Source organism: Pongo abelii, chromosome 16 (assembly GCF_028885655.2).
Source record: "Pongo abelii isolate AG06213 chromosome 16, NHGRI_mPonAbe1-v2.0_pri, whole genome shotgun sequence".
NCBI lineage: Eukaryota > Metazoa > Chordata > Mammalia > Primates > Hominidae > Pongo > Pongo abelii.
Genome location: NC_072001.2, coordinates 58,435,572 through 58,458,031, shown reverse-complemented (window position 1 = coordinate 58,458,031; position 22,460 = coordinate 58,435,572). Strand labels below are relative to the sequence as shown.

General features: G+C 47.2%; 1 protein-coding gene across 6 annotated transcripts in view; it reads left to right on the top strand.

The window, feature by feature from the left end:
• DNAAF4 (dynein axonemal assembly factor 4) overlaps positions 1 to 22,460 on the top strand; it is an 88,328-nt gene that overhangs the window by 62,685 nt on the left and 3,183 nt on the right. For 2 of the 6 annotated variants that reach the window (XM_024232379.3, XM_054531526.2), the window contains exons 7-9: positions 4,635 to 4,788; positions 6,756 to 6,861; positions 12,664 to 13,135. The exons of 1 other annotated variant lie outside the window; for it this stretch is intronic. In XM_024232379.3, coding sequence (XP_024088147.1) covers positions 4,635 to 4,788; positions 6,756 to 6,861; positions 12,664 to 12,773 — 370 coding nt within the window. In that variant the 3' untranslated portion in view covers positions 12,774 to 13,135. Of the gene's footprint in view, positions 1 to 4,634; positions 4,789 to 6,755; positions 6,862 to 12,663; positions 13,136 to 22,460 lie in introns of those variants that run through there. 3 more of the 6 variants (XM_054531525.2, XM_024232381.3, XM_024232380.2) reach the window with 3 other exon arrangements.

The following is a 22,460-nucleotide window of genomic DNA, read 5'->3' as shown; positions in this document are numbered from 1 at the left end:
CGAAGGCAGGAGAATCGCTTGAACCAAGGAGGTGGAGGTTGCAGTGTGCTGAGATCGAGACACTGCACCCCAGCCTGGGTGACAGAGCAAGACTCCATCTGAAAAAAAAGAATAAGAAGAAGAATTGGGCACTTTCCTAATATTATGTACAAAAAGAACTCAAAATCGATCAAAGACCTAAATGTAAGGACTAAACTATAAAACTCTTAGAAGAGGACACAGGGTGCTTCCTTACAGTGGATTTGGTAACGTTTCCTGGATATGACACCAAAACCATAGGCAACAAAAGAAAAAATGGTTAAGTTGGACCACATCAAAATTAAAAACTTTTGTGCATTGAAGACACTATAAATAGAGTAAAAAGGCAACCCACAAAATAGAGAAAATCTTTGCAGATCTGGAATATATGTGAACTACTACTCAACAACAAAATAAAAAACCTAATTAAAAAATGGGCAGAGAGGCCAGATGCAGTGGCTCACACCTGTAATCCCAGCTTTTTGGCAGGCCGAGGTGGGTGGATCACCTGAGGCCAGGAGTTCGAGACCAGCCTGGCCATCATGGTGAAACCGTGTCTATACTAAAAATACAAAAACTAGTCGGGTGTGGTGGCACACACCTGTAATCCCAGCTAATCTGAGTCTCAGAGGCATGAGAATCACTTAAACCTGGGAGGTAGAGGTTGCAGTGAGCTGAGATGGCACCACTGAACTCCAGCCTTGGCAATGGAGCAAGACTGCTAAAAAAAATAATAATAATTTAAAAAAATAATAATAATGGGCAAAGAACTTAAATAGGCATTTCTCCAAGAAGAGAGACAAATGGCTAGTAAATATGAAAAGATGTTTAACATCACTAACCATTTGGGAAATGTCTTATCAAAACCACTATGAGATGCCACTTCACACCCATTAGGATGGCTACTCAGAAAAAAAACAGAAAATAACAAGTGTTAGTGAGGATGTGGAGAAATTAGAATCCTGTGTACTGTTGGTAGAGGTGTTGAATGATCCAGCTGCTATGGAAAACAGTATCTTGGTTCCCAAAAAAGTAAAAATAGGGCCGGGCGCAATGGCTCACGCCTGTAATCCCAGCACTTTTGGTAATCCCAGCACTTTTGGAAGGCCGAGGTGGGTGGATCACCTGAGGTCAGGAGTTCGAGACCAGCCTGACCAACATGGAGAAACCCCGTCTCTACTAAAAATACAAAATTAGCCAGGCGTGGTGTTGCATGCCTGTAATCCCAGCTACTTGGGAGGTTGAGGCAGGAGAATCGCTTGAACCTGGGAGGCGGAGGTTGCTGTGAGCCGAGATCACGCCATTGCCCTCCAGCCTGGGCAACAAGGGTGAAACTCTGTCTCAAAAAAACAAAAAAAAAGTTAAAATAGATTTTTTTTTTCTTTTTTTGAGATAAGGTCTGGCTCTATAGCCCAGGCTGGAGTGCAGTGGTGTGAACTTGGCTCACCGCAGCCTCTACCCTTCAGGCTCAAGCCATCCTCCCACCTAAGCCTCCCAAGTAGCTAGGACCACAGGCACAAGCCACCATGCCCAGCTAATTTTTGTATTTCTTGTAGAGACAGGGTTTTGCCATGTTGCCCAGGCTGGTCTCAAACTCATGATCTCAAGCTATCTGCCCGCCTTGGCCTCACAAAGTTCTGGGATTATAGGCGTGAGCCACCATGCCTGGCCAAAAATAGAATTATTATATGACCCAGTAATTCCACTTCTTGGTATATACCCAAAAGAATTAAAAGCAGGAACACAAACAGATATTTATACAACCATGTTCATAACAATAACATTCACAATATCCAAAACATATAAGCAACCCAAGTGTCCATCGAAGGCTAAATGGATAAATAAAATGTGTTATATCCATAACAATGCAGTGTTATTTCAGCTTTAAAAAGAGAGGAAATCCTGTCACATGCTACAACATGGATGAACCTTGAAGACATTATGCTAAATGAAATAGGCCAGTCACAAAAGGACAAATATATGATTTCACTTATGTGAGTTACTTAGAGTGGTCAGACTCATAGAGACAGAAAGTCAAATGGTAGTTGCAAACGACTAGAGAGGAGGGGAAATAGAGACTTATTCCCTAATGGGTATGGAGTCTCAATTTGAGATGAAAAAGTTCTAAACATGGATGGTGGTGATGGTTGTACAATGTAAATGTAGTTAATGCCACTGAGTTTTACATTTAAGAATGGTTAAAATGGTGAATTTTGTTATATATATTTTACTACAGTTTTAAAAAAAAGATTTGTTATAGACACTGTAGATTACCTAGCCAACATTTATTCTCTCCCTTTATCCTTATTAGCTGAGCCCATATTTTGTTGAGGTGTGCAGCCCTTTCCCATGTGACTTAGGATGGTGACCCTATTCCAAGTCCAGCAATAAATTCTCATTGACTTCAACAGATCATGACTGCTTTAGTTGCATTCCTGCTTTAAAAAAAAAAGATATAGGTATAAAAATACTTATTATAATGTTCTTTATAAAAGCAAAAGTATTGGAAAACAAGACTCCCTAAATGTACCTAAGTAGGAGGAAATTGGTTTCAGAAATCCTAGCACTTATGAGAAAATACTATAAGAATAATCCATGTATTATGTATACTCTATAAAAATGTATTTCTCTATTTTCTAACATGGAAAGATGGTCATGTTTTTGAATTTTTAAAAGCATTCTAAACAGCAATATATAGTAGTGAGGAGTAAAATTGGGGAGGTGGGGGTAGGAGGAAAGAGAGAGAGAGAGAGATGGTGGTGGGGCAGGGGCCAGGCAGGGAGGGAGGCAAGGATAAAGGAAAAGAGAGTTTGAGGGAGAGAAAGACTGGTTTTTGTTTGTGTTTTTGTTTTAAGGGTATGTACTTTTGGTCAATAAGATGTGAAAGGAGGTAAACTGGGAGTTTTCTGGGAAAGATTTTCTTTCTCTTAGGGAACATATATCAGAAAATACTGTTACCTTTTCTTCCAGTAAGTATTATACCTGTATGTGGCACCTTGAGCTAATATGTCTATGAGGAAAACCAGCCTGATTGTGGTTCCTGCTGAGTACAGTAGAATGGACAGATGGAAGGAGCCTGCGGCCTTGATAACATCTTTGAGCTGCTAATTGGGCTTGGAGCTTCTTTCCTCTGGACTTTTTATTTTTATTTTTTTATCTTCTTTATAAGGGCCTTAATCCCATAGACTTTTAAAATGTGAGATAATTTATTTCCTTACTTGTTTAAGCCCACTTGAGTTGTGGTTCTGTTACTTGCAATCAGAAACGTCGCTGATATGAGGCATTTCAGAAATGTAAACTGTACCCACAGAATTAGCTTTTCTAGTTTGTACAAGTTATTTTCAGCTTGAGTTTAGCTCAAGTTAGATGTGACAATGGTGTAATCTTACCTTTTATTCAGTTCACTGGCTGCTTTTGTAGGTATACTTTTGACATGTTTAATATTCTAGAGCAGCAAAGTATGCAGTATAATGGAATGAACATGAATACAAAGTTATATTTATATGACATTTTTATTTTCAGCAAAGTATTTTCCATTTTCCTGTTTATGTACTTTTTCAAATTTTTGTAAGTGGAAATTTTACATAAAAAACAGGCCGGGTGCGGTGGCTCACGCCTGTAATCCCAGCGCTTTGGGAGGCCGAAGCGGGCAGATCACCTGAGGTTGGGAGTTCAAGACCAGTCTGACCAACATGGAGAAACCCCATCTCTACTAAAAATACAAAATTAGCCAGGTGTGGTGGCGCATACTTGTAATCCCAGCTACTCAGGAGGCTGAGGCAGGAGAATCGTTTGAACCTGGGAGGCAGAGGTTGCGGTGAGCCAAGATCGCACCATTGCACTCCAGCCTGGGCAACAAGAGTGAAACTCTGTCTCAAAAAACAAACAAACAAAAAACAAAGACTTTGCGTTTTGAAGAAATCTTTAATCGTGTACATCTCTTTATTTGAAGAGAATTTTGGAACATTTAAACTGAAAGAGTATATTCATTGCAAGTAACCAAAAAACCCAATTTTTTTATATTGAAAGGAATTTATTGTCTTATATAACTAAACAGCTAAAGGTGTTTTCTATTTCAAGTAAAGCTTGATCCAGCAGCTTAACTTTATCATGAAGGGCTCGGTTTCTTTCTGCCTTTTTATTCCTTTCATATTTCCATAGTATCAGCTTTATTCTAATGCCAGCTCTTCCCATGGTGTTAAGAATGGTCAGCAACAATGTGGGCTATGTGACTTCTTCACTTATATCCAGCAGGGGGAGAAATTTGCCCAACTTTTCATTCTTCAACTTTGAAACCAACCCACAGGCTTCATTCTAAATAGAACAATATAGGTCACACAAGCCCATCCCTGAGTCAATTACTGGAGCAAAAATAATGCAAATATGCCTATTGGCTTAAATTACTAATGTCTACCCTTGGAGGTGGGAGTGAAGTCCATTCCATTCAAATGACAGGCTGGTATATGTGAAGAGATGGATTCAGTGCAGCCAACGTTTACCCTAAAGAGAATGCAAGAAGAGGTAAGCCATCCTCTTTGTCAAATACAATTAGATATTATTTCTGTGTTTCTGTTTCAATGTTAAATTGTTTTTCTTCTCTGTTTTTGTCTCATTAGCAAATTGTTTGCAACAGAAAACTATTTGGCAGCTATCAATGCATATAATTTAGCCATAAGACTAAATAATAAGATGCCACTATTGTATTTGAACCGGGCTGCTTGCCACCTAAAACTAAAAAACTTACACAAGGCTATTGAAGATTCTTCTAAGGTATGGTATCTATTTATGATATATGGTGCTTTAAATATATCCTTCTATTAATTGGCTTAAATGATGATCTTTTTCTGTTCAGTTGAAATAATTGAGATGCAAAGATTTTAAAGATTGTCTTTCTTATTGAATCTTTTTTTTTTTAACTGATTTTTTACTAATGGACAAGGAACTGGTGTTTTTTTGTGACTTCTATGAATAGTTAGTTAGATTAAAAATCAGCTGTTACTGGCCGGGCGCAGTGGGTCTCCCTATATTGCACAGGCTGGTCTCGAACTCCTGGGCTCAAGCTATCCTCCCGCCTCTGCCTCCCTGAGAGCTGGGATTACAGGCGTGAGCCACTGTGCCCGGCACCCAGCCCAGATATCTCTACAATCATTTTCTCATTTGCAGGGTAACTTAGTATATTCTACTTTCCATTACTAATATTTCATGTGTATGTCTTGAACTTCTACAGCTTTTTATTTTTTTCATGTCAAGATAACTTGTTTTAAGGGAATATCATGTGCAAAATCTCTTAGGTAGCTTCTTGAGATTGAGGATATGGAGGGCACAACCAAGTCCTCATCACTTTGATATCATACTACTTTTATGATCCAGTTTTTCTTTGACTCTCACAATGCAAACAAATATTTGTTGAATGAATGAATAAGCTGAATCACCCAATCTGAATACAAAAGCCCACAAATGCTATTTAATAATTCCTACTAGTAAAAATAAAGCTGTGGAGATGTGAAATGATAAGCCGAATAATAACCTTGGAGGGGTATGAATCCCACATAGGAACAACTGAAAAATTCCTTAAGTTGTTCAACATATCTCTTCTGGAAAACCTGATAATAATTATTTGTTATATATATATATATTTGTTTTATATATATAATATATCTATATTTGGTAAATTCCTGTACCAGCTAAGCTAAAAATTTAGGTGAGTGCTTGAGGCTATTTTTTTTTTTTTTTGAGACGGAGTCTTGCTCTGTCGCCCAGGTTGGAGTGCAGGGGCACAATCTCGGCTCACTGCAAGCTCCGCCTTCCGGGTTCACGCCATTCTCCTGCCTCAGCGTCCGGAGTAGCTGGGACTACAGGCGCCCGCCATCATACCCAGCTAATTTTTTGTATTTTTAGTAGAGACGGGGTTTCACCGTGTTAGCCAGGATGGTCTCGATCTCCTGACTTCGTGATCCGCCCGCCTGGGCCTCCCAAAGTGCTGGGATTACAGGATGAGCCTGTGTGTGTGTGTGTGTGTGTGTGTGTGTGTTTGTGTGTGTGTGTGAGACAGAGTCTCACTCTGTCACCAGGCTAGAGTGCAGTGGTGCGTTCTTGGCTCATTGCAACCCCTGCCTCCCGGATTCAAGTGATTCTCCTGCCTCAGCCTCCTGAGTAGCTGGGATTACAGGCACCCGCTACAACATCTGGCTAGTTCTTGTATTTTTAGTAGAGACGAGGTTTTGCCATGTTGGCCAGGCTGGTCTGAAGCTCCTGACTTTGGGTGATCTACCCACCTCAGCCTCCGAAAGTGCTGGGATTACAGGCGTGAGCCACCAGGCCCACCCAAGGCTTATTTTAAAATTAGAATTTTTACCATGTTTTTGCTTGTTTTTTTTGTTTTTTTTTTTTGAGACGGATTCTTGCTCTGTCACCCAGGCTGGAGTGCAGTGGCGCGATCTCGGCTCACTGCAAGCTCCGCCTCCCCGGTTCAAGCAATTCTCCCGCCTCAGCCTCCCAAGTAGCTAGGACTACAGGTGTGTACCACAACACCCAGATAATTTTTGTATTTTTTTTTAGCAGAGACGGGGTTTCGCCATGTTGGCCAGGTTGGTCTCAAAATCCTGACCTCAGGTGATCCACCCACCTCGGCCTCCCCAAGTGTTGGGATTACAGGTGTGAGCCACCACGCCCAGCCTTTTGCTTGTTTAAATTAAGAAATTATAACTTTCTTGTAATAATTATATATTTTTTGTAAGGCACTGGAATTATTGATGCCACCTGTTACAGACAATGCTAATGCAAGAATGAAGGCACATGTACGACGTGGAACAGCATTCTGTCAACTAGAATTGTATGTAGAAGGTAAGGAATTGATAGAAATGGTTTAAGTCCCAAGTTATACTCTGAAAAAAATGTCATTGGAATTATTTAAGATCGTGACTTTTAAGGACTCTATTTTTAAATATTTTTAGCATTTAATTTATTCTTAGTAATGTCTGCAGCATATCTGACAATACATGATTTCTAAATTATATTTTAAAAATTCATTGTAGAAGAGAATTAAAATAAGTGTGAACAACAAGTTTCACAAGTCTAGAAAAATGCTATATTAGCTGGGTGCAGAGGCTCATGCCTGTAATCCCAGCACTTTGGGAGGCAGAGACGGGTGGATCATCTGAGGTCGGGAGTTTGAGACCAGCCTGACCAACATGGAGAAACCCTCTACTAAAAATACAAAATTAGCTGGGCATAGTGGCACATGCCTGTAATCCCAGCTACTCGGGAGGCTGAGGCAGGAGGATCCCTTGAACCCGGGAGGCGGAGATTGCGGTGAGCCGAGATCACGTCATTGCACTCCAGCCTGGGCAACAACAGCGAAACTCCTTCTCAAAAAAAAAAAAAAAAAATGCTATATTACCAGACAACTCTTCATAGAAACATGTGTGATAAATGCTGGGTGTGGTGCTTCACACCTGTAATCCCAGGAACTGGGGAGGCTGAGGTGGAAGGATGGCTTGAGGCCAGGAGTTTGAGACCAGCTTGGGCAACATAGTGAGACCCTGTCTCTTAAAAAAAAAAATACATGATAGGCTGGGCGCGGTGGCTTATGCCTGTAATCCCAGCACTTTGGGAGGCCGAAGCAGGCGGATCGCAAGGTCAGGAGATCAAGACCATCCAGGCTAACATGGTGAAACCCCATCTCTACTAAAAATACAAAAACAAAATTAGCCAGGTGTGGTAGCGGGCGCCTGTAGTCCCAGCTACTCGGGAGGCTGAGGCCAGAGAATGGCGTGAACCCGGGAGGCAGAGCTTGCAGTGGCCAAGATTGCGCCACTGCGCTACAGCCTGGGTGACAGAGCAAGACTCTGTCTCCAAAAAAAAAAAAAAAAGATAAAATATATAAATGATTTGAGCTCTCCCTCTCCCTCTCCCTCTCCCCCTCCCCCTCCCCCTCCCCCTCCCCCTCCCCCTCCCCCTCCCCCTCCCCCTCCCCCTCCCCCTCTCCCTCTCCCTCTCCCCTTTTCGGTCTCCCTCTGTTATCGAAGCTGGACTGTACTGCCGTGATCTCGGCTCGCTGCAACCTCCCTGCCTCGGGCTCCTGTGATTCTCCTGCCTCGGCCGGCCTGCCGAGTGCCTGGGATTGCAGGCGCGCGCCGCCACACCTGAATGGTTTTTGTATTTTTGGTGGAGACGGGGTTTCGCCGTGTTGACTGGGCTGGTCTCCAGCTCCTGGCCTCTAGTGATCTGCCCGCCTCAGCCTCCCGAGGTGCTGGGATTGCAGACGGAGTCTCGCTAACTCAACGCTCAATGGTGCTCAGGCTGGAGTGCAGTGGTGTGATCTCGGCTCGCTGCAACCTCCACCTACCAGCCTCCTGCCTTGGCCTCTTAAAGTGCTAAGATTACAGCCTCTGCCCCGCCGCCACCCCGTCTAGGAAGTGAGGAGCGTCTCTGCCTGGCCGCCCATCGTCTGGGATGTGAGGAGCCCGTCTGCCCGGCCGCCCTATCTGGGAAGTGAGGAGCACCTCTGCCCGGCCGCCCATCGTCTGGGAGGTGAGGAGCGCCTCTGCCCGGCTGCCACCCCGTCTGGGAGGAAGTGAGGAGCGCCTCTGCCCGGCTGCCCCGTCTGGGAGATGAGGAGCACCTCTGCCCGGCCGCCCCGTCTGGGAGGTGAGGAGCGCCTCTGCCCGGCCGCCACCCCGTCTGGGAGGAAGTGAGGAGCGCCTCTGCCCGGCCGCCCCGTCTGGGAAGTGAGGAGCGCCTCTGCCTGGCCTCCACCCCGTCTGGGAGGAAGTGAGGAGCGCCTCTGCCCGGTTGCCCCATCTGGGAAGTGAGGAGCGCCTCTGCCTGGCCGCCACCCCGTCTGGGAAGTGAGGAGCGCCTCTGCCCGGCTGCCACCCCATGTGGGAAGTGAGGAGCGCCTCTGCCCAGCCACCCCTTCTGGGAGGTGAGGAGCGCCTCTGCCCGGCCGCCCCGCCTGGGAGGTGAGGAGCGCCTCTGCCCGGCCGCCCCGCCTGGGAGGTGAGGAGCGCCTCTGCCTGGCCACCACCCCGTCTGGGAGGAAGTGAGGAGCACCTCTGCCCAGCTGCCCCATCTGGGAAGTGAGGAGCGCCTCTGCCCGGCTGCCACCCCCTATGGGAAGTGATGAGCGCCTCTGCCCGGCCGCCCACTCTGGGAAGTGAGGAGCGCCTCTGCCCGGCCGCCCACTCTGGGAAGTGAGGAGCGCCTCTGCCCGGCCGCCCACTCTGGGAAGTGAGGAGCGCCTCTGCCCGGCCGCCCACTCTGGGAGGTGAGGAGTGCCTCTGCCCGGCCGCCCCGTCAGGGAGGTGAGGAGCGCCTCTGCCTGGCCGCCATCTCATCTGGGAGGAAGTGAGGAGCATCTCTGCCCAGCTGCCCCATCTGGGAAGTGAGGAGCGCCTCTGCCCGGCTGCCACCCCCTATGGGAAGTGAGGAGCGCCTCTGCCCGGCCGCCCACTCTGGGAGGTGAGGAGTGCCTCTGCCCGGCCGCCCCGTCTGGGAGGTGAGGAGCGCCTCTGCCTGGCCGCCACCCCGTCTGGGAGGAAGTGAGGAGCGCCTCTGCCCGGCCGCCCACTCTGGGAAGTGAGGAGCGCCTCTGCCCGGCCGCCCACTCTGGGAAGTGAGGAGCGCCTCTGCCCGGCCGCCCACTCTGGGAGGTGAGGAGCGCCTCTGCCTGGCCACTCCGTCTGGGAAGGGAGGAGCGCCTCTGCCCGGCCGCCCCGTCTGGGAGGTGAGGAGCACCTCTGCCCGGCCGCCACCCCATCTGGGAGGAAGTGAGGAGCACCTCTGCCCGGCCGCCCCGTCTGGGAAGTGAGGAGCGCCTCTGCCTGGCCGCCACCCCGTCTGGGAGGAAGTGAGGAGCGCCTCTGCCCGGCTGCCCCATCTGGGAAGTGAGGAGCGCCTCTGCCCGGCTGCCCCATCTGGGAAGTGAGGAGCGCCTCTGCCCGGCTGCCAACCCGTATGGGAAGCGAGGAGCGCCTCTGCCCGGCCGCCCCGTCTGGGAGGTGAGGAGTGCCTCTGCCTGGCCACCCCGTCTGGGTAGTGAGGAGCGCCTCTGCCCGGCCACCCCGTCTGGGAAGTGAGGAGCGCCTCTGCCTGGCTGCCACCCCGTCTGGGAGGAAGTGAGGAGCGCCTCTGCCCGGCTGCCACCCCGTATGGGAAGTGAGGAGCGCCTCTGCCCGGCCGCCCCGTCTGGGAGGTGAGGAGTGCCTCTGTCCGGCTGCCACCCCGTCTGGGAGGAAGTGAGGAGCACCTCTGCCCGGCTGCCCCGTCTGGGAGGAAGTGAGGAGCACCTCTGCCCGGCCGCCCCGTCTGGGAGGTGAGGAGTGCCTCTGCCTGGCCGCCACCCCATCTGGGAGGAAGTGAGGAGCGCCTCTGCCCGGCTGCCCCATCTGGGAAGTGAGGAGCGCCTCTGCCCGGCCGCCACCCCATATGGGAAGTGAGGAGCGCCTCTGCCTGACCACTCCGTCTGGGAGGTGAGGAGCGCCTCTGCCCGGCCGCCCCGTCTGGGAGGTGAGGAGTGCCTCTGCCCGGCCGTCACCCCGTCTGGGAGGAAGTGTGGAGCACCTCTGCCCGGCCGCCCCGTCTGGGAGATGAGGAGCACCTCTGCCCGGCCGCTCCATCTGGGAGATGAGGAGCACCTCTGCCCGGCCGCCCCGTCTGGGAGATGAGGAACACCTCTGCCCGGCTGCCCCGTCTGGGAGGTGAGGAGTGCCTCTGCCCGGCTGCCACCCCGTCTGGGAGGAAGTGAGGAGCACCTCTGCCCGGCCGCCCCCTCTGGGAAGTGAGGAGCGCCTCTGCCTGGCCGCCACCCCGTCTGGGAGGAAGTGGGGAGCGCCTCTGCCTGGCTGCCCCATCTGGGAAGGGAGGAGCGCCTCTGCCCAGCCGCCACACGGTCTGGGAAGTGAGGAGCGCCTCTGCCCGGCCGCCCCCTCTGGGAGGTGAGGAGCGCCTCTGCCCGGCCGCCCCGTCTGGGAGGTGAGGAGCACCTCTGCCCGGCTGCCACCCGGTCTGGGAGGAAGTGAGGAGCGCCTCTGCCCGGGCGGCCCCGTCTGGGAAGTGAGGAGCACCTCTGCCCGGGCAGCCCCGTCTGGGAAGCGAGGAGCGCCTCTGCCCGGGCGGCCCCTTCTGGGAAGCGAGGAGCGCCTCTGCCCGGGCGGCCCAGTCGGGGAAGTGAGGAGCGCCTCTGCCCGGCCGCCCCGTCTGGGATGTGAGGAGCGCCTCTACCCGGCCGCCCATCGTCTGGGATGTGAGGAGAGCCTCTGCCCGGCCGCCCCGTCTGGGAGGAGAGGAGCGCCTCTGCCCGGGCGGCCCCGTCTGGGAAGCGAGGAGCGCCTCTGCCCGGCCGCCCTGTCTGGGACGTGAGGAGCGCCTCTGCCCGGCTGCCCTGTCTGGGAGGTGTACCCAACAGCTCCAAAGAGACAGCGACCATCGGGAGCGGGCCATGAGGACGATGGCGGTTTTGTTGAAGAGAAGGGGAGGAAGTGTGGGGAAAGGAAGGAGAGATCAGATTGTTGCTGTGTCTGTGTAGAATGGGGTGGGCATAGGAGACTCCATTTTGTTCTGACTAGGAGAAATTCTTCTGCCTTGGGGTGCTGTTGATCTATGGCCTTTCCCCCAGCCCCATGCTCTCTGAAACATATGCTGTGTCAACTTAGGGTTAAATGGATTAAGGGCGGTGCAAGATGTGCTTTGTTAAACAGATGCTTGAAGGCAGCATGCCCTTTAAGAGTCATCACCACTCCCTAATCTCAAGTACCCAGGGGCACAAACACTGCAGAAGGCCGCAGGGACCTCTGCCTAGGAAAACCAGAGACCTTTGTTCATGTGTTTATCTCCTGACCTTCTCTCCACTATTATCCTATGACCCTCCCATATCCCCCTCTCCGAGAAACACCCAAGAACGATCAATAAATACTTCATAAATTTAAAAAAAAAAATAAATAAATAAATGATTTGAGATATCATGGATATTTATCTCAAAGAGCTTCTTTGGTCATACCCTGTATGTATGTATGTATTTGTGTGTGTGTGTGTGTGTGTGTGTGTGTGTGTGTGTATACACACATACCTAAGCTCGGAAATAACTGATCTACCATAGTGCATGCACATTGCTTATATTTGTTAGACTGTATTAAGGTCTGTAATTTAGCTCCATGTATACAGAAAACATAGCATTTATTTTATTTTACTTTAAATAGATTTAGGGGCCGGGCACGATGGCTCACACCTGTAATCCCAGCACTTTGGGAGGCCAAGGTGGGTGGATCATGAGGTCAGGAGATCAAGGCCATCCTGGCTAACATGGTGAAACCCCGTCTCTACTAAAAATACAAAAAATTAGCCAGGCATGGTGGCAGGTGCCTGTAGTCCCAGCTACTCAGGAGGCTGAGGCAGAAGAATGGTGTGAACCCAGGAGGCGGAACTTGCAGTGAGCCGAGATCGTGCCACTGCACTCCAGCCTGGGCAACAGAAGGAGACTCTGTCTCAAAGAAAAAAAAAAAAAAGATGGGAATCTAATTTAAAACTTGGTACTTGTCCTGAACCATGCTACTAGTGGTTATTTTTATTTTAAGCAACTATTGTCTAGATAAAAGAAGTGCTAATAAAATATTTATTGTATTAATCATCATTGCTATATAAACACAGGCCTACAGGATTATGAAGCGGCACTTAAGATTGATCCATCCAACAAAATTGTACAAATTGATGCTGAGAAGATTCGGAATGTAATTCAAGGAACAGAACTAAAATCTTAATGACTATTAGAAGTAACTGAGTATTGTTATAAGTTTTTTAAAAACAACTGGAGACATCTTTGTACATATTATGGCCAATTGTACAGAATCGCTTTCTGTTTAGTACTTTAGTTCTGTTGAGGGCAAAATATTATAAATCTATAGAAAATAAACTGTTTGACTTGAATCATTTCTGAATAAGTAAATCTAAATAAGAATCTATTTTAATTCCTTATTTCTTCATATTAATACATACGTATACCTTTTTGTGTTACTGAATTAAGCTTGCCCTTGTAACAAAATATGTTTTGGTGTAGTTACCAGGACACTTACTGATTAATTTTTAACAAGGTAGAATTTTAAAATAAAAGATTTATAAATAACTTTTGTTTGTATTAATATACCATTTAATTGACTGAATGGTTGACTTTGGTATAATAAATATTGACAGGTTTTCCGTTAGTTTCCAAGTGCACAGAAGCTTATTTTTTGTTTAATACTTCTCTAATGCTTGTTGTTCAGGATTAGACCAGTTCAGCCTAGTATAAAACAACTGTTTAGAAAACCTTATATTCAACTTCAGTTATAGACTGTGCACCTGAAAACTGATCATATTTCATAAAACTATCTGGTGAAGATAAATTTTCGAGTGAAATAGTTTTCTAATACCTCCAAGTAGACAAGGCGGAGAAAAGACAGCAAAGTGTAAGATATTAACCTGGAATATTATGGTATTGGCAGTGGATTGCACCATCATTTGTGTTGTATCACTGGGATTATGCAAGTGTTAAGCACAATAGCACAGCTTCCCTTTTGCATGTAGTTACTGTAATTCTCTAATTAAATTTTAAAGGTTTTTTTTTTTTCTTTTTTTTTTTTTTTTGAGAAGGAGGGAGTCTCCCTCTGTTGCCCAGGCTGGAGTGCAATGGCGTGATCTCGGCTCACTGCAAGCTCTGCCTCCCGGGTTCAGGCCATTCTCCTGGCTCAGCCTCCCGAGTAGATAGGACTACAGGCGCCTGCCACCATGCCCGACTAATTTTTTACATTTTTAGTAGAGACAGGCTTTCACCATATTAGCCAGGATGGTCTTAATCTCCTGATTTCGTGATCCACCCGCCTTGGCCTCCCAAAGTGCTGGATTACAGGTGTGAGCCACCGCACCCGGCCTTTTTTTTTTTTTTTTTTTTTTTTTCTTGAGACAGAGTTTCACTCTTGTTGCCCAGGCTGGAGTGCAGTGGCCTGATCATAGCTCACTGCAAGCTCCACCTCCCAGGTTCAAGTGATTCTCCTGCCTCAGGCCTCCTGAGTAGCTGAGATTACAGGCACCACCACGCCTGATTAATTTTTTGTATTTTTGGTAGAGACAGGGTTTCATCATGTTGGCCAAGTTGGTCTTGAACTCCTGACCTCAGGTGATCTACTCGTCTCGGCCTCCCAAAGTGCAGGGATACAGGCATGAGCCACCGCGCCTGGCCTTATTTATTTATTTTTGAGATGTAGTCTGGCTCTGTAACCCAGGCTTTAGTGCAGTGGTGCAATCTTGGCTCACTGCAACCTCCGTCTCCTGGGTTCAAGCAATTCTCCTGCCTCAGCCTTCCAAGTAGCTGGGATTACAGGTGCGTGCCACCACATCTGGCTAATTTTTGTATTTTTAGTAGAGACCAGGTTTTACCATGTTGGCCAGGCTGGTCTCGAATTCCTGACCTCAAGTGGTCTGCCTGCCTCGGCCTCCCGAAGTGCTGGGATTATAAACAAGACCCCCTGCGCCTGGCCTAACGAATTTAGTTTAAAGATCTAATTAGCCTTTATCAGTGACTCATGAATCAAGCAGCATCTTATATAAATATTTAGAAGAGACACTGCTACAAGTGGCAGAATAAAATGGCCTTTGCAAAATTATGATTAAGACAGTGAAAGAGGCTGGGCGCAGTGGCTCAAGCCTGTAATCCCAGCACTTTGGGAGGCCAAGGCAGGCGGATCACGAGGTCAGGAGATCGAGACCATCCTGGCTAACACGGTGAAACCCCCTCTCTACTAAAAATACAAAAATTTAGCCGGGCGTGGTGGCAGGCGCCTGTAGTCCCAGCTACTCAGGAGGCTGAGGCAGGAGAATGGCGGAACCCGGGAGGCAGAGGTTGCAGTGAGCCGAGATTGTGCCACTGCACTCCAGCCCGGGTGAAAGAGCAAGACTCCGTCTCAAAAAAAAAAAAAAAAAGACAGTGAAAGAGATTTAACTTAACTGAATTTATCTTGCTTTTAACCTCCAAGCTGTCCTTGTTCATTCCTGGGTGTAGGCTGAACTAACTTTAAAAAACTTAGTTTATACTTTAAACAAAGACAGTGACAGCCCTTTCCCAAAGCCGACCTCCTTCTTGCCTGGGGACTGAATTGCCTTTGTAGGACTAACATTAGCCACAAGATTAAAAATTATAGTTTATGCTGGGCATGGTGGCTCATGCCCATAATCCCAGCACTTTGGGACACTGAGGCAGGTGGGTCACCTAAGGTCAGGAGTTAGAGAGCAGCCTGGCCAACATGGTGAAACCCCGTGTCTACTAAAAATACAAAAATTAGCCAGGCGTGGTGGCAGGTGCTTGTAATCCCCAGCTACTTGGGAGGCTGAGGCAGGAGAATCACTTAAAACTGGGAGGTGAAGGTTGCAGTGCGCGGAGATTGGGCCATTGCACTCCGGCCTGGGCGACAGGAGTGAAACTCCATCTCCAAAAAAATTATGGTTTAGAAGTCATATTGCTGGAGGCCAGGCGCGGTGGCTCACGCCTGCAATCCCAACACTTTGGGAGGCCGAGGCGGGTGGATCAACTGAGGTCGGGAGTTCGAGACCAGGCTGACCAACATGGAGACACCCTGTCTGTACTAAAAATACAAAATTAGCTGGGCCTGGTGGCGCTTGCCTGTAATCTCAGCTACTCGGGAGGCTGAAGCAGGAGAATCACTTGAACCCGGGAGGCGGAGTTTGCGGTGAGCTGAGGTGGCGCCATTGCACTCCAGCCTGGACAACAAGAGCGAAACTCCATCTCAAAATAAATAAATAAATAAATAAAATAAGTCATACTGCTGGAGGCTACAAAATTCTGACTGTTCCTAAACTGCTCCTAAGATCAGTGCTTACAATATTTTGCAGACCCTGCACTTAATGAATCAGCTGGCACCACCCAGATCAATAAACTGACTCATCTAATCTTGTGGCCCCCCCCACCCAGGAACTAACTTAGCACAAGAAAACAGCTCCAACTCTATAATTACATCTCTAACCAATAAGCACTCCTGGCTCACTGGCTTCCCCTCACCCACCAAGTTGTCTTTAAAAACTCTGCTCACTGGCTGGGCGCGGTGGCTCACGCCTGTAATCCCAGCACTTTGGGAGGCTAAGGCGAGTGGATTACGAGGCCAGGAGTTCAAGAACAGCCTGGCCAAGATGGTGAAACCCCAAAACAAAAAAATTAGCCGGGTGTGGTGGTGGGCACCTGTAATCCCAGCCACTCGGGAGGCTGAGGCAGAGAATTGCTTGAACCCAGGAGGGGGAGGTTGCAGTGAGCTGAGATCGGGCCACTGTACTCCAGCCTGGGCAACAGAGCGAGACTGTCTCAAAAAAAAAAAAAAAAACAGAAGAAAAAAACAAAAACAAAACTCTGGTCTCCTGCACAGCTGGTTCTGCGTGAATTAATCTTTCTCTATTGCAATTTCCGTGTCTTAATAAATTGGCTCTGTCTAGGCAGCAGGCAGAGTAAACCCCTTTGGGGGTTACAAAAACAATTGGTATTTATAAGGTAGCTGAAGCAGGAACAAGAAACAGCATAATACGAAAAGTGGGTTGGTTGATGTAACTTCAGATCACTTTCCTTGCAAGAGTTAAAACAGTGAGGACTTCCCTATCCTGCCAGCTAAAAGGGGCCTGTTTGGGGATTTGGCTGTCTTCTCTCTCATGATTTATCAGAAGATCAGATAAACAACTAAATTTTGAGCCAGGCTCAGTGGCTCATGCCTGTAATCCCAGCACTTTGGGAGGCTGAGATGGGCGGATCACCTGAGGTCAGCCTGGCCAATCCCAGCTCTACTAAAAATACAAAAATTAGCTGGACATGGTGGCAAGCACCTGTAATCCCAGCTACTCGGGAGTCTGAGGCAGGACAATGACTGAGACAGTGAAAGAGAGCTAACCTAACAGACTCCATCTTGGTTCTAACCTTTAAGCTGTCCTTGTTCCTTCCTGTGCATAGGCTGAACTAACTTTGGGAGGAACTTAGTTTATAGTTTGAAACAAAGATGATAACAACCTTTCCCCAAAACCTTTTCCTTCCTGCCTGGGGATTAGACTGCCTTTGTAGGACTAAGAAATTAGCCACAAGATTAGAAATTATGGTTTAGGAGTTATGCCGTTGGAAGTTACAAGATTCTGACCCTCACTAAACTGCTCCTAAGATCAGTGCTTGAGATATTTTGCAGACCATGCACTTGCTGGATCAGCTGGCACCACCCAGCTCAATAAACTGGCTCATCTGATCTGGTGACTTCTACCCAGGAACTGACTCAGCGTAAGAGGACAGCTTCAATTCCTATTGATTTCATCTCCTACCTAACCAATCAGCACACCTGGCTCACTGGCTTCCCCCCACCCACCAAGTTGTCCTTAAAAACTCTGATTCCCAAATGCTTGGGCAGTCTGATTTGATTAGTAATAAAACGCTGGTCTCCTGCCCAGCTGGCTCTGTGTGAATTACTCTGTCTCTATTGCAGTTCCCCTGTCTTGATAAATTGGCTCTGTCTAGGCAGCAGGCAAGGTGAACCCATTGGGCAGTTACACTAGTGCAAGAGGTTCAGTCCAAATCAGTGGCCTTCCATACATTTTATTTAACACATCCCAGAAAGAGGTTGTGCATTACATCAAGCAAAAGGGTTCTGTCCCAGACCAGGTTTGGGATGATTTTTCTTTTCCACGTGTTAGCTCTTTGCTGACAGAGGTCAAAATATTAGTCCTAATACAGAGATATTGTCTTAATAGTTTAGTGTTATATAAACCTATTCTGTCTTGGTTCCCTAGTGTAGAAGAAAATCAGAGTTGAACGGTAAAGTGAAAAAAAATGCTTTTACTCAGTAACTTACAATAAGGAAAAAGAGACCTCAGCATGGAACGAGGCTCAGTTCTTTTCATTCCTGTGAGACCTGAGAATAAAAAATGAAAAAGAACTAGGCTCAGTTCCAAATATGGCATGGACAAGTAGGGATTTATAGCCAAGGAGTAGGTTGGGTAATGAAGGTGGTCAGTGGATGAAAAATTACTAAGAGAAAACATTAGGGGTTAGAGGAATTCTGGTTAAATTGACCTAACAGGATTCTTGCTGAAGATAGGCCAGGTTGATCAGTTATCACCGGGGGGATGGTAGGGAATGAGGAATCTGGTCAAATATCAAGGGTGATCAGATATTGATGGTGGGGATTCTGGCTAAAGGAACTTGGCAGGATTCTTGCCATGACTGGGCTCTTAAGAGCAAGGTATGTGGCTGGGCATGATGGCTCACACCTGTAATCCCAGCACTTTGGGAGGCCGAGGTGGGCGGATCACCTGAGGTCGGGAGTTCAAGATCAGCCTGACCGACATGGAGAAACCCCATCTCTACTAACGATACAAAATTAGCCAGGCATGGTGGCACATGCCTGTAATCCCAGCTACTCAGGAGGCTGAGGCAGGAGAATTGCTTGAACCCGGGAGGTGAAGATTGCGGTGAGCTGAGAATGCGCCATTGCACTCCAGCCTGGGCAACAAGAACAAAACTCCATCTCCAAAAAAAAGCAAGGTACAGCCGGGCACGGGGTCTCACGCCTGTATTCCCAGTACTTTGGGAGGCTGAGGCAGGCGGATGATGAGGTCAGGAGTTGGAGACCAGCCTGACCAATATGGTGAAACCCTGTCTCTACTAAAAATACAAAACTTAGCCGGGCATGGTGGCGCATGCCTGTAATCCCAGCTACTCAGGAGGCTGAGGCAGGAGAATCGCTTGAACCTGGGAGACAGAGGTTGCAGTGAGCTGAGATCGTGCCACTGCACTCTAGCCTGGACAAAGAGCAAGGTGCAAGGATGGGGCCTAGTCAAAAGAGTGGTTCACAGGAGCCTATCTAGAGTTTGGTCAAGGAGAGACCTCTTAATCACTAGCAAGCCAAGTGCTTTCCAACAAATTTCATCCATGTGGGAAATAAGGGCAAAGGATTTTGCACATACCATCTAGGGAAAAAGTAGGTGCCTTACTTCATTTTCCACTGCTGTATCAGAATACCACAGACTAGGTAATTTATAAAGGACAGAGATTTATTTGGTTCATGGTTCTGGATGCTGGGCGGTCAAGATTAAGGGACTACATGCATCTGGTGAAGACCTTCTTGCTATATGATAACATGGCAGAACGTATCACACAGTAAGACAGCATGCAAGAAGAGAGGAAAGGAAAAGGGGGCTGAACTCCCCTCTTTTATAACTAACCCAGTCCTGCAATAACTAACTAACTTCTGCGTTAACAGCTTTAATTTATTCAAGAGCGTGGTGTCCCCATGACCTAATAGTCTCTTTCGTGTGTGTGACAGAGTCTTGCTTTGTCACCCAGGCTAGAGTACAGTAGTGTGATGTAGGCTTACTGCAACCTCCACCTCCTGGGTTCAAGTGATTCTCCTGCCTCAGCCTCCCAAGTAGCTGAGATTACACGCATGCGCCACCATGCCCGGCTAATTTTGATATTTTTAGTAGAGATGGCTTTTCACCGTGTTGGCCAGGCTGGTCTCAAAACTCCCGACCTCTGGTGATTTGCCCGCCTTGGCCTCCCAAAATGCTGGGATTACAGGTGTGAGACACTGTGCCTGGCCTATTTTTGTATTTTTAAATAGAGACAGCGTTTCACCATATTGGCCAGGCTGGTCTCGCACTCCTGATCTTAAGTGATCCACCGGCCTTGGCCTCCCAAAGTGCTGAGATTGCAGGTGTGAGCTACTGCGCTGGCTTTACTTTAGTTTTTTAGTCCGTATTAAGGACTAACATTACTCTCTAGTTATCTTCAGCTATATTTACATCTGATTGCTCTAGGTCAGCAGTTCTCAAAATGTGTTCTAATCAGAATACAAATACTCAGGTCGGCATGGTGGCTCACAGCCATAATCCCAACACTTTGGGAGGTGGTGGGTCATGCCTATAATCCCAGCACTTGGGAGGAGGTGGGAGGATAACTTGAGCCCAGGAGTCCAAGACTAACCTAAGCAACATAGCGAGACCCCCATCTCTACAAAAAATAGAAAAAAAGTTAGCCAGGCATGATGGTGCATGACTGTAGTCCTAGCTACTTGGGAGGCTGAGGTTGGAAAATCGCTTGAGCCAGGGAAGTCAAGGTTGAGGTTGAGGTTACAGTGAGCTGTGCTTGTGTCATTGCGCTCCAGCCTGGGTGACAGAGGGAGACCCTGACTCAAAAAGAATACAAAATGTGCTATATTATATCGTATCTTAAAAAAAAACAAAAACCTTTGGCTCTACATCTAGCTATTGCCCCATTTGTCTGTTCAGTGTGCAGCAAAACTACTTAAAATTAGTTTTGAGTTCTTCCGTTCTTTCTTATTCCAATAAAGTTTTCCTGTCTTCCGCTTCTTGTTGTAGAGAGGAATACTTATTTATTTATTTATTTATTTTTGAGACGGAGTTTCGCTCATCACCCAGGCTGGAGTGCAATGTCGTGATCTTGGCTCACTGCAAACTCTGCCTCCTGGGTTCAAGCGATTCTCCTGCCTCAACCTCCCGAGTAGCTGGGATTACAGGCTTCCACCATCACGCCCGGCTAATTTTTGTATTTTTAATAGAGACGGAGTTTCACCCTGTTGGCCATGTTGGTCTCAAACGCCTGACCTCAGGCGATCTGCCCACGTCAGCCTCCCAAAGTGCTGGGATTACAGGTGTGAGCCTTCGAGCCTGGCCTTGTTGAAATAATTCTGTTTGAAGTCATCCATGACCTCTGCTTTGCCTAATCACAGGTCAGTTCTCAATTCATATGCTGTATCTCCCAAGGTAATTTCACACTGCTGGGTCATTCCCTCTCCTTGAAACAAGCTGGGCTTCCAGGCCTCACAGTCTTCTAATTTCCTCTTTCTTCACTAGTCACTCCTTCTTGGTCTCATTTGTTTCTTCTTGTTCTTTGCCTTGACCTCTAAATGGTGGTTTTCCCTAAAGCATAGTCCTCAGGTCTGTTTTCTACCTACATTTTGTAGTCTAATCTGGTTTAATCATTTTAAATAAATGTTCCAAGTGATTATCTTCAATTTGGGCTACTCCCTTGAATTCAACTTGTATATTCAATTGCCTTACATCAACTTGACTTTCCTCAGATGTTCTCTTAACCTCCTTTAGAGGGTGTGGTCAGACATCTCCTTATCAGAAACCTTCCCTTTCCATCTACCTAGAGTAACTCCTTGCTGAAGTACTCACTTTCCTCCTAACTCTATTTTATGTTTTTTTCCCATAACACTTATCACTTGGCATGTTCTATACATGTAGCCATATATATTTACAGTTACCTATGTATGTTATCATATGTTATTTATGTAATTATATTCATGTGTATTTTTATTTGTAAATATATAAAAATATATCTTTATACATCCTTTTTGGTCTGTTTTCTCCTGCTGGGATTCATTAGAATCTAAGCTCCATTAGGACTAGCTTCTAGTGCCTAGTATAGTCCTGGGACCTTATTATTATTATTATTATTATTATTATTATTATCATTATTATACATTTTTTTGAGACAGAGTTTCCCTCTTATTGCCCAGGCTGGAGTGCAATGGCATGGTATCAGCCTGCTGCAACCTCCACCTCTGGGGTTCAGGAGATTCTCCTGCCTCAGACTCCCAAGTAGCTGGGATTACAGGCATGCGCCACCATGTCCAGCTAATTTTTTTTGTATTTTTAGTAGAGACGGGGTTTCTCCATGTTGGTCAGGCTGGTCTTGAACTCCTGACCTCAGGTGATCCACCTGCCTAAGCCTCCCAAAGTACTGGGATTACAGGCGTGAGCCACCATGCCCAGCCAGTCCTGGGACTTTAATAGGCACTGAATGACTGTATATATAATGAAATTCCAGATGATATGCTTGATTTTCAGCTACTTATCCTGATTTTTTTTATTATTATTTTTTAGATGAAGTCTCCCTTTGTCACCCAGGTTGGAGTGCAGTGGCGTGATCTCAGCTCACTGCAACCTCTACCTCCCGGGTTGAAGAGATTCTTGTGCCTCAGCCTCTGGATTAGCTGGGATTACAGGCATGCACCACCATGCCTGGCTAAGCATTTTGTATTTTTAGTAGAGATGTGGTCTCACCATGTTGCCCAGGCTTGTCTTGAACTCCTGGCTTCCTGTAATCGGCCCACCTCGGCCTCTCAAAAGTGCTGGGATTTTAAGTGTGAGCCACTGTGCCTGGAGTATCCTGAGAATTTTTTTTTTTTTTTTTTGAGAGAGTCTCACTCTGTTGCCCAGGCTGCAGTGCCGTGGTGTGATCTTGGCTCACTGCAACCTCTGCCTCCTGGGTTGAAGTGATTCTCCTGCTGCAGTCTCCCAAGTAGCTGGGACTATAGGCACACGCCACCACGCCTGGCTAATTTTTTGTATTTTTAGTAGAGAGGGGGTTTTGTCATGTTGGCTAGGCTGGTGTCGACCTCCTGACCTCA